The 12,747-nt window shown below is 42.9% G+C and overlaps 1 protein-coding gene across 1 annotated transcript; it reads left to right on the top strand.

Moving 5' to 3' along the window:
• Window positions 1–11,705: 11,705 nt before the first annotated feature.
• LOC114056340 (olfactory receptor 11L1-like) lies at window positions 11,706–12,644 on the top strand. The gene is given in 1 exon segment (XM_027881465.1): window positions 11,706–12,644. A coding segment is annotated over 1 exon segment (939 nt).
• Window positions 12,645–12,747: the final 103 nt, after the last annotated feature.

Below are 12,747 nucleotides of genomic sequence, written 5' to 3'. Positions count from 1 at the left end.
GGTTTACTGGGTTGTGTAGGTTCGATGCCCTGGCACATCGAATCCATAGAGATACCTAGCTTTGATAGATACAGGTGCCCAGTATACATTGATGCCATCTGAACACAAGACTATGGAGACTGTTTCTATTTCTGGAGTGACAGGAGGGTTGCTAGAGTTGTCAATGGTAGAAGCTGAAGTAAGCTTGACTGGAGACCAATGGGAAAAACGTTCCATTGTAACAGGGCCAGAAGCCCCTTGTATCCTTGGTATTGATTACCTCAGAAGAGGATACTTCAAGAACCCGAAGGGGTACCAATGGGCTTTCGGTGTAGCCACGGTGACTGAAGAGAAATCCAAGCAATTGTCTGCCCTGCCTGGTCTCTCAGAAGATCCTTCTGTTGTAGGATTCCTGCGAGTCGACAATCAACAAGTGCCAATAACCACTTCAACAGTGCATAAGCAACAATACCGGACCAATCGAGATGCTGTGATCCCCATTCATAAGACAATCTGGAAATTAGAAGTCAAGGTGTGGTCAGTAAGACTCACTCACCCTTCAACAGCCCCATTTGGCCTGTACGCAAATCCGATGGAGAATGGAGACTGACGGTAGACTACTGTGGTTTGAATGAAGTCACGCCACCATTAAGTGCCGCTGTACCAGATATGTTGGAGCTCCAGTATGAGCTGGAGTCCAAGACAGCGAAGTGGTATGCCACTATTGATATAGCAAATGCATTTTTCTCCATTTCCTTGGCTGAAGAGTGCAGGTCGCAGTTTGCTTTCACCTGGAAGGGCGTTCAGTGTACCTGAAATCGACTGCCACAGGGGCGGAAACACAAAACCATTTGTCATGGGTTGATTCAGGTTGTACTGGAGAAGGGTGAGACCCCAGAACACATACAATACATTGATGACATCATTGTATGGGGGGATACAGCAAAGGAAATTTTCGTCCAAAGAGAAAAAATCATCCAGATTCTCCTCAAAGCCAGTTTCGCCATCAAAAAGAGCAAAGTCAAAGGACCTGCCAGAGAAATCCAATTCCTAGGGGTGAAATGGCACGATGGAAAGCGCCAGATTCCAACCAACGTCATCAATAAAGTCGTAGCAATGACTCCACCGACAAACAAAAAGGAAACCCAAGCTTTTCTAGGAGCCATAGGCTTCTGGAAAATGCACATCCCAGAGTACAACCAAATTGTGAACCCTCTTTATTTTGTGACCCATAAAAAAACCAATTATCAACGGAGTCCTGAACAACAGCAGGCTTTCAGGCAAATCAAGCAAAAGATTACACATGCCGTGGCTCTTGGACCAGTTAGGATGGGACCAGATGTAAAGAATGTACTTTACACTGCATCTGGAGATAACAGTCCCTCCTGGAACCTCTCGCAAAAAATGCCTGGCGAAACACGAGAGCAACCACTTGGCTTCTGGAGCCGAAGCTACAGAGGATCTGAAGCCAACTACACCCCTATGGAGAAGAAAATACTGGCGGTATATGAAGGCATACAAGCAACCTCAGAAGTAATTGGCACTGAAGCACAACTCTTCCTAGCACCCCAACTACTGGTGCTGAGTTGAATGTTCAAAAGAGAAAGTGCCTCCTACACATCATGCTACCGATACTATGTGGAGCAAGTGGATTACTTTGATTACGCAACGTGTGCAAATTGAAAACTCGAATCGCCCCAGAATTTTAGAAATCATAACTAATTGACCTGAACGTGGGAACTTCAGTCTGGCAGATGAAGAAGAAGAAGAACCAGAAAGTCAAACTGAAAAAGCTCTGCCATATAATCAACTGCCAGATGAAGAAACACGTTATACTCTTTTCACTGATGGTTCTTGCCATATTATAGGAAAGAAGTGGAAATGGAACGCAGTTGTTTAGAGTCCCACCCGACGAGTGGCGGAGGCCACTGAGGGTAAAAGCTAATCGAATCAGTTTGCAAAACTCAAAGCCATCCAATTGGCCCTAAACATTGCAGAAAGAGAGGGATGGCCAAAGCTCTACCTCTACACCAACTCATGGATAATAGCCAATGCCCCATGGGGATGGTTAGAACGATAGAAAAACATGAGTTGGAAGTGCAGAGGAAGACCCATATGGACTACTAATTTGTGGCAGGACATCGCTTCTAAAGTAAAGAAACTAGATGTGAGAGTCCGCCATGTAAATGCCCATATACCCAAAAGTCAAGCCAACAAAGAATATCATAACAACAGACAAGCGGATAGAGCTGCACAAATTGAAGTGTCACAAATAAACCTGGACTGGTAACGTAAGGGAGAGTTGTTCCTCGCCTGATGGGCCCATGATGCTTCAGGTCATCAAGGCCGAGATGCTACCTACCGATGGGCACGAGACCGAGGGGTGAATTTAACCATGGATTCTATTTCCCAGGTTATCCACGACTGTGAAACCTGTGCTACTATCAAGCAGGCAAGAAGATTGAAGCCCCTATAGTGGACGCTGGAACAAGTATAAATACGAAGAAGCATGGCAGGTCGATTATATCACGTTGCCACAGACCCGCCAAGGTAAATGCTATGTGCTTACCATGGTGGAAGCAACCACTGGATAGTTAGAGACATATTCAGTGCCACAGGCAACGACCCAGAATACTATAATGGGTCTTGAAAAGCAAGTCCTGTAGAGACATGGCACTCCAGAACGAATTGAGTCGAACAATGGGACACATTTCAAGAATAATCTAGTGGTCACGTGGGCACGGGAGCATGGTATTGAATAGGTCGATCACATTCCATATCATGCACCCGCTGCTGGAAAAATTGAAAGGTATAATGGACTGTTAAAAACAACTTTAAAAGCACTATGGGGGGGAAATTTTAAGAATTGGAATAAACACTTAGCCAAGGTCACCTGGTTAGTAAATACTAGAGGCTCTGTCAACCGAGCTGGCCTTGCCCAAGCAGAATCCCTCCACACTGTAGATGGAGACAAAGTTCCAGTGATTCACCTGAGAGGTATGTTGGGTAAAGCTGTTTGAATTACCCCTACCTCGGGCCAAGACAAACCCATTCATGGACTTGTCTTCACTCAAGGGCCAGATTACACTTGGTGGGTGATGAAGAAGGATGGAAAAATGCAGTGTGTGTCTCAAGGAAATTTATCCTTGGAAAAAAACTAACTTTGTGCTTCAAATTGTTTTACAGGAAACCAGTTACCAAATGAGAGAGACCTGACCAAGGCTGATACCAGTATCTGACAATGAAACAATGAACCAGTCCTAAACCTGAACTGTAATTGTAACCAAAGTGCCAAGACTCCAAACCAAGTTAATATTAATGCTGAAGCCAATCTTCTACCACAAAACTACTGATCCAAAGGACTGTATATATATGTGTATATATGGGTTGGATATAAGCAAATAAGTAAAATATAAGTGTTTCATAAAAATAGTTTAGAATAAGGGGTGGAGAATGTAGTGGTTTTCAGTCTACACCTTTCTTGGTGACCAGATTGTAACCAAGAAACCAAGGCCATGTTCCCAGTATTCCATATGATTTTTACGTAAGCAAAAGTATAAATAAGAAGAGAGAGGAAGCTCTCGCTCTCTTTTCTCAAATGGACTAAGAATGAAGATTCCTCCTAGACAAAAGATGCCAGCACAGAAAGCTCTCAGAGTCCATGGAGTGCCAAGAGTGGTTTACCAGTTGCACAGGAGAGATGGAGGGTAGGGGCATTTTTTCCTGGATGGAACCTCATTTGTGTGGTGTCAGAACCCCAGCGTTGAAATGGTCAGTCATGCGTCCCAAGATGGACTAAGAATGAAGATTCTTTAGAGAGAAAAGGTGCCACCAGAGAAAGTTGTCTATGTGTGCATGGAGCGACAAGAGTGGCTCAGCAGTTGCACAGGAGAGATGGAGGATTAAGGCTTTTTATCCTGGGTGGGATTTCATTTCTTTGGTGTCAGAATCCCTGCGCTGTAATTTTAAACCGGAGTCTACAAATGAACTAAGAAAGAAGATTCCTCCCAGACAAAAGGTGGCAGCACAGAAAGTTTTCTATGTGTGCATGGAGTGCCAAGAGTGGTTCACCCATTGCACAGGAGAGATGCATGGTAAGGTCTCTTTTAGCCGACTGGAGGTTCATTTGTTTGTTTTCAGAAGCCCTGTGCTTAAGAGGTCATTCTGAGTCCACAAAAGGGCTAAGAATGAAGATTCCTCCCAGGCAAAAGGTGCCAGTAAAGGAAGCTCTGTGTGTGTATCAAGTACCAAGAGTGGCTCACCAATTGCACAGGAGAGATGGATGATATGGTTTTTTTTTCCCTGGATGGAACTTCATTTGTTTGCTGTCAATACCCCTACACCGAAATGGTCCGTCAGAGTTTCCAAATGGCCTAAGAATGAAGATTCCTCTCAAATCAATGGTGCCACCACAGGAAACTCTTTGTGTGCATGGAGTGCCAAGAGTGGCGCACCAATTGCACAAGATGCAAGCAAAGGAAGCTCTGTGTGTGTATCAAGTGCTGCTGGCACCTTTGGTCTGCGAGGAATCTTCATTCTTAATCCATTTGGAGACTCTGACGGACCATTTCAGCGTAGGGGTATTGACAGCAAACAAATGAATTTCCATCCAGGAAAAAAAACCCCATATCATCTATCTCTCCTGTGCAATTGGTGAGTCACTCTTGGCACTTGATACACACACAGAGCTTCCTTTGCTTGCACCTTTTGCCTGGGAGGAATCTTCATTCTTAGCCCTTTTGTGGACTCAGAATGACCTATTAAGCACAGGGCTTCTGAAAACAAACAAATGAACCTCCAGTCGGCTAAAAGAGACTTTACCATGCATCCCTCCTGTGCAATGGGTGAGCCACTCTTGGCACTCAATGCACACAGAGACCTTCCTGTGTTGGTACCTTTTGTGTGGGAAGAATGTTTATTCTTAATGCATTTGGGGACTCAGACTTACCGTTTCAGTACAGGGGTTCTGACACCAAACAAATGAAGTTCCACCCAGGAAAAAAACCTCTTACCCTCCATCTCCTCTGTGCATCTGAGCTGCTGCCCTTTCCTCCTTCTCTTTCGGACGTGCCCCTAATTCTTTGGGACGTGTTCTTTCTCTCACGACTACTTCTTCTTCTTCTTCTACAGTTGTGGAGCTAGGCTTATGGACGCTGCATTGTCCCTTATCCACGTCTTCTTTTTTGTTATAGGGGCAACAGTGATTTCAGAATTTGTGATATGGGTCCCGATCTCGGTCATAGAGTTGACTGTAGGTGTTGTCATTTGAGTTCCCACGTTCATAAAGTCCATAATTGGAACTCCAATGTCAGCAGGTTTGGTTGAAGCTGTGCTGGCTTCGAGTGGCATGTGGACTCTGGTCTTGGTAGACTCTATAGGAACACCACTGATTCCGAGTGGCATAGTTTACGTCCCTGTCTCAGCCTTAGCCTTCTGAGTGTGGTCTACAGCGGTTTGATAAGCAGTAGCCAGGCCCCAGCATAGAGCAGAGATTTGTGTATTTGGATTCTTGTATGTAAGACAACCCTTCATTAAACGACGGGTTATCTCACTAGGATCAAAAGCCTGTTCTGAAGTCCCAAGTAATGGGAGCTGCCACACGCCCTATCCATTTACTAAACTTTTCCCATGCTCCTTGCCAATCAGGAACTGCCCTTTTCAAGCCCCTTTCCAAAGCTCCAGCTAATCCCTTCGAGGCTCGACCTTTCCTATAACAAGGAAACCAGCATAACACAATCCTTCCAATTTTAAATAATATTTTCATCACCTTCATCATTAACAAAATTGTTGTCACACAATTTAGATAGTAATTGGAGGTAACAGTCAGTTTGGGAATCTCTATCATCCAGCATTTAATGTCAAGGAAGAATACCTTTCCCTAATGTCTCGCCAATTGAACACCTTTGGATTTGGATTCTCCCACATGTAGTAGCCCAGAATAGGTGCGAAGGCTGCTAAAAGTACAGTGAAAATTAAGAAAGTGGCCATTATGTATATAGTTGTCTTCACTGTTATTAAACAAGAGGTATATTTATATAAACAAATTCCTCTTGGCTGCGATCCCAGAGCTGTTCCCAAACAAAATCGGTATTTGGCAGAACTTGGCCACCTGCCCAGGAATTGTTACCAAAACAACCCATTGGTAATCTCAGTGGAACCTTCAAAAAATGTTCTAGGTTGGACTTGGCTCTCAGCCAAGTGCTCGGACCACAGGACCAAAACCTTCCCCCTCCCTCTCTCTCTCTAATGGTAGACCAAAAAGATCATGAAAAAAATCAAGAGAACCCAAACCAAATTGAATTTCAAGTGAAACACATTTATATATATATAAATAGAATTATATACAATATAACACCCACAGAGAACCCCCCAAAAGGTAAAAGGGAAGGGAAAGGGAAAAGGGAAAAAAGGATAAAAAGGGATAAAAAGCAAATACTTCCCTCAAGAGAACAGCGAACCACACCAAACGACCTCTGGCACTATCTGCCTCTCAAGGCCAAGTAGGCACACTAGGCTTCACTCCTTCGCCCGGGCAGAGCGATAACAAAGACCCTTTGCCTTCAGTCCGCCAGAAGAAAAGAGAATGAGAACTTCCTCTCTCTTCTTATACTCTTGCTTACATAAAAATCGTATGGAATACTGAGAACATGGCCTTGGTTCCTTGGTTACAATCTGGTCACCAAGGTAGGCCTAGATTTAAAACCACTACACATGCATGAGGTGAGTTGGATTGCTCACATAATCCTCAGCAAGCTGCCTTCAGTCCTTCTGCCATCTCTTACATTTGTTGAACCTAATTCTCTATCCTGTCTGCTGATTTTCTCATTTTGGGCAGTCCAGATTTCAGCAAGGACTGCAATCAGAATTAATGCTGTCTCTCACAACCTTTAGACAATCTTCTGCCAACAGCAGAATGAAGGATAACAGGCAAGAGGGAAGGACTGACGATCACTCCTTTTGAGGTTATTCCCATAACCATGTGGACTCCTGACTTTGCCAAAATGGGTCTCTGCCAGACATTTTAACTCACCAAACAGGTGACTGAAACTCTTTTGTGCCCCTTCAGCAAGTCTGGAGAACTGACCATCTTCTTCTCCTCCAGTGTTCCCATTAGATTATGATGCTCTCTCTGCCAGATATGTTAGATTTCATAGAGACAGAATCACTCATGGCAGGCACAGTCATCATTTTTCTCATTCTCATCAGTTGCAGTTGAATTACTTTACTAAACAACCAAGTCCTGCCTGTTGCTCTGTCCCTTCTCTTGCCAGTCCTCACTACTCAAACAGAAGTCTCACAGAAGTAAGATTTTTTTCCCAGCCACCAGGATGTTTACAATCCTACAAGCAGCTACTGGAGGCCGTAGGGCACAGGATTTTCGCATTTGACCTGGTGGTCTGGGCCACGAGAGAGATACATGTACTGAGATACATGTGCACCTACTGCAGAGGAAGAATTACACAAGTTTGGAATTACTCTATCTCACCTTGATAAACAAGGTCTTCACAGCCCAGAACAGAGAAACTGCTTCTTGCACGCAGTCTGTGTCACTGAATGCATCAGATCAACAAGTCAGGTGGGGACTTCTTCTCTTGAAGGAATACTGGAAAAGGCTGAAGGGCAAAAGCTGCAGTATCTCCCCTAAGAACGTGAGCCCTAGAGGGAAGGGTCAAGCCAAGGAGTTCTGCTTTGCTTGACTTAAGAGAGGAGCCCCATAAAAACAGGGACAAATCTCCTTCTTTGGTGCACTGGGCACCAATGGGTCTGGGCACGAATGGGAGTGGGAGGTGAGCTGGGGATGAGCACATGAGGGCAATGTGTTTACAGTGTATACCAAGCTGAAACAACTGTTGCATAGGGAAATCCATAGGATGAGCAAGAGGGCTGAGATTCGTGCAGGGGTACTGAGCAGCAAGGTGGCTGTGTTCAGACTCAGGAAACCTGAGTATATGTGTGTGGTTTTGAACTTAGAGACTGTCATTTGGGTGTCTGCACTAGTGACATCCTGTCTCTGCCATTTCCAGAGGAGGAAGGGCTTGCTGTGCTTAGGTGTGCCAGTGCCTTGCCTGGGGCAGTGTGTCTCATCAGTTGTCTCAGTCTCCTTTCTCTGTGTCTGTGTGTCTCAGAGGTGTGTGTTCAGCTTCATTACTGAATCTGCATATGGTGAAATGGCAGGTCTGTCCCTCAGCCTGGACAGGGAGCATAGGCCCTCCAGCCACAGGATTGGGCTCCAGTGGTTGGGCAAGAGGGTGCTGGTCTGGGGCTGAAAGAGGTAACTTCTCCTGGCATCCTTAACAAAACCAGACAGATAAGTGAGGAGATTGTGTTGTAATCCAGAAGATGCAGTGTTGTAGAGAGAACTATTTTGTTTGCTGGTTTATTACGTTACATTTAGATGTTCTTGTCATACCTGGATAATATTTCTTGAAACACAGTAAATTCCAGTTGATTTCTATTTCCTCCCTAAGCAACAATTAGTGATGCAAGAGCCCAGCAGTGTCTTTTTTCCTGTACAAGACAGATTGAAATATTTTTTTTTTATGGATGAAACAGAGCAAGGATTTTTAGATGCTAGAATCCTGCTCTGAAGGGAGGATCACAGATCCCACTTTGAGGAATGCTGCATTTAGATTAAAATGACAGAGACAGAGAGCATGTGTTATGAGATTAGTTAAGAGAAAGAAGGCAGCAGGCTCCCAGAGGCCTGTGAGAGGTCTGCTTGCACCTGGTATGCTCTATCCTAATGAAAGATAACAAAAAGTTGGCCTAGTAGTCATACATTAGATAGGATGGACATTTGGGGGGTGAAGAGTTGAGTAAAGGGGTCTTTTTAGTAAGACTTTTGCACGTAGTCAGGAAGAGCTGAGAAGTTCATGACAATGAGGAACAGAGAAAACGACCCTCATGAGGCCGAAGAAACAGGAATGACCCCCAGGAATCTACCCAAAAGAACGACTCCACCTCACACTCCACCTGAATCCCACCTAATATGAATATTATAACTAGATGATGTAATTTTAATAAATATTCATATAAAATATTGTAATCTCTCACCAAAACTGTATAAATCACCTGACTTTTCACTGAGAACTTCGGAGCTAGTTTGTCCAGCGAGAGCTGGGTAGCATCCCAGCATTGCTCAAAATAAATATCTTTGATGCTTAAAGATCCAAAACTGTCTCTGAGCAGTTATTTTATGCCGGTTTTGGCATCATGGAGTGCCCTATTCTATTCCCAAAACAGAACAGGTTGCCTTGGCATCTACATCTGTTTTGTCCACATCAAGTGTAGTGATTCACATGAGTCCATCAGTCCTGGCTAGGAGCCATTAGGAGTACATTGGGATTAATTTCTCTTCAACACATTTTGCAAAGACATGATAAAAAAGATCCAAAAATATCTTAACTGTAATTTCTCCCATACTCACTGAGTTATGACGAACAAGCATTCAACAGTGTCTGAATAGTTGCTGTTGTTTCTTGAACTCAAATATCACCACACTTCTGTTAAGGGCTTAGCATGCTACTTTCCCATTCAGCATCAGGGATTATGAGTGAAAGCTAATGTCAGTTTTATTCTTATCTTTTTGAGATTCAGTATATTCTGTTGCAAAAGTATTATTACAGTCAGTTTAATCTAATTCATGTAAGAAATCAAAGCCCCACCTGACAGGTGAGATGCTGTATTATGTTAAACACAGCTAAGTTATGTCTCACTGGCTGGGGGGGGAGGGGGGGGAGGGGGTTTGATGGAGTAGTCAGATATGATGATTTCTTTTAAATATGGAAAATATTTTAATATTTAGTTCAGGATGTTCTGATGAGACTGGAGTGAGGGTTTGGGTATTTTTGCTACTGGTCTTCAATCCCAATCAGCCACAGAGATGGAATGGGACTTGGATACATATACTTGGCATTCCTTGTTGGTTACGGTAGTGGTAAATGTAGGTGTTGTTTAAATCAGTGCCCTTCTCAATGTCTGTTTTCATAGCTACAGTGTTAGTGTTGTGTGTGTGTATGCGTCTCTAGGATGCATGCTCACTGATGGATGAGCATATGAATGAGACAGCAGCAGCCACACTGGATCTATTGGCCTAGAAGAGAGAGATCTCTTGGCCTTAGAGCCCACCAGACCCACCTCCAGTAGCCAGGAAGGACAAATCTTAGGTCCCAGGTGTTGGCAGTCTCATAACATCTTAACACAGCCTCAATACTCTGATCACTTTTGCTGAACTGGACCATGGACATGGTGATAGTCAGTAAGGTCACATCCTTGTAGCTAAACTTGTCTTCATGATATCCACTGGAAACTGGGTAGATTCCCTACCGTGGTCTCAAGAAGGGTGCTTGGAACCGACCATGTACACTGCAGTTATGGTGAACACTTAAGAATCATTTCCTCTCGGTAACATTTCCAGTATTTTTGCTGTAGTAAGAAAAGTGTGAGTGGATTGTAGATAGCATTACAGCTACAAAAAATATTCTACAGCATGAAAAGAGTCAGAGGAGGTTAGATTTCATGACGGCTTCACTTTTTTTTTTTTTTTCTTCTCTTACTAACAAAGTCTTCCTTGCAGATGTATCCTCAGTCCCTTGTCGGTACTGTGCCCCATGGAGTGTTTCCACCCATGGCCTTAATCCCCAGAGATCATTAACAAGGTTTGAAATCCATGCTTGGTACAGTTCAGCTTTTATCTCTCTCTGTGTTTCTTTGTGAAAGCCGAGATTGACCAAGAGCCTGTTCAGTCTGAAAGGGTTTCTAACCAAGATGATATTTTAGTCAGCGTAAGGGTTTAGCAATAAGACTCAAACTACAGAGTAGCAGAAAATTAATTAATCTTTCTTATACTGTCATTAATTGCACCTTAAGCCCCCAAAACAACAAAGTTACTGATGTATACACTCTTAGACAAGAGCCTGAATGCAGATTGAAACATACTCACACCTAATGCTTCACAGTTTGTAAAACAGCTCTGGAAAAATTAGACACATACTGTGTGCCATGCGTATCAGCATTATTTTGAAAGTGGAAAATGGCATTCTTAATCAATGCTCTTAATCAATGGCTAGTAAAAGATTATTCTCTATTGTTTCTGTTCTTGAGGTGGAAATTATATCTTCACTCAAGGCATTTAACAAGAAATATATTACTGACTAATCCTTGTGAAAGTTTGTAGTTCTTCAGGAGAGAACATTTTGAGAGGATTCTTATTTGTACCCTTATATGGGTACGGACCATTCAAACGATAACCTATATTTTTATTAAAAAGATCATTAGTGAATGAAATATTCAATGCAATAATCACTGTTGATTATGTATTTTTTTTTATTTCTTTCAGCAAAAAGCAGATCCTTGATGTCTGTGTGTCTAACTTCATATACTGTATATGTGTAAGTATACAATTTTATTATATGGATTAATATAAATGATATCTTTATATATTTGTTCACTTTCTTACACATGCAACTGTTTGCAACTGGACTATTTGCAATGCGTTCTACAATTAACAATGTCAAATTTATGAAATACATGTTAAAACTTAGGTTTCATGAGAGAAAGAGTCCAGGGGAGTAGAGGATAAAAAGGACAGAACTGGCAGTGATTTTGATGCTGTTCCTAAAATTTTATTTGAGAATCCTAATCTTTATAAATTTTAACCACTGAAAGTTATCATATTCTGATACTGATATTTTCCTTAGCAGACAAATCTTAACTCTTTCTTAGAGATGACAAATGTTACAGCAGTGCTGGAATTCAAGCTACTGGGCTTCAGCTGCAACCCAAACTGTCAGATCTTGCTATTCATGGCAGCCATGGTTATTTATATTCTCATCATCTTAGAAAACACCATTATTATATTGGTGGTGACACTGGAGCCAAAACTTCATTCACCCATGTTCAGATTTCTCCAGAACCTCTCTTTCCTGGAAGTCTGTTACACCACTACAATTGTACCTAAGATGCTGTTCAATCTGCTGGCAAAGAGGAAGAACATCTCTTTCTCAGGATGCATGGCACAGCTGTACTATTTTGTTTCCCTGGGAGCTACTGAATGCTATCTCTTGGCAGTGATGGCATATGACTGATTCCTCGCAGTCTGTCAGCCCCTGCAGTACAGTGTGGTCATGACTGATGAGTCCTACATGCGTCTGGCTGTGGGTTCCTGGGTCACTGGTGTTTTCACTGGTTTTCTGCCCTGTCTAATGATCTCCAAGTTGCATTTTTGCAGCTACAACCTCATTGATCACTACTTCTGCAATATCGCTCCACTGCTGAAGCTCTCATGCTCAGATATCACTGTCACAGAAGCTGTCATCTTTGTGCTCTCTCTCCTGGTCCTTTCCAGCTGCTTTCTTTTGACCGTAGTTTCATACCTCCTTATAATCCTTACTATTCTAAACATACCCTCTGCTTCTGGAAAAAGAGTAACCTTCTCCACCTGCAGCTCACACCTCATGGTGGTGACTATATGCTATGGTACAATGACTTTCATGTATGTCCGTCCCACCTACAACCTCTCCTCAGACCTCAGTAAAGCTGTTGCTGTGCTCTACACCATGATTACACCCCTTCTGAACCCATTCATCTACAGCTTGAGAAACAAGGCATTCCAGAAGGCCTTGGAAAAAACACTCTTCAGACACCATCGTCTTCATTCTTCATAATTGGGGAACTCTTCAATACTGACCCTTTACTTTTGACTTTTTGTCTTGATTTGCCTTGATTTTGGTTTTTTCTGGGGGGGGGGGAAGGGTTGCTTGTCTGCAT

Source organism: Empidonax traillii, unplaced genomic scaffold (genome assembly GCF_003031625.1).
Source record: "Empidonax traillii isolate 1590-97213 ecotype Southwest subspecies unplaced genomic scaffold, ASM303162v1 scaffold90:size2128546, whole genome shotgun sequence".
NCBI lineage: Eukaryota > Metazoa > Chordata > Aves > Passeriformes > Tyrannidae > Empidonax > Empidonax traillii.
The sequence above is the reverse complement of the archived record's forward strand: the minus strand, read 5'-3'. Positions and strand labels throughout refer to the sequence as shown.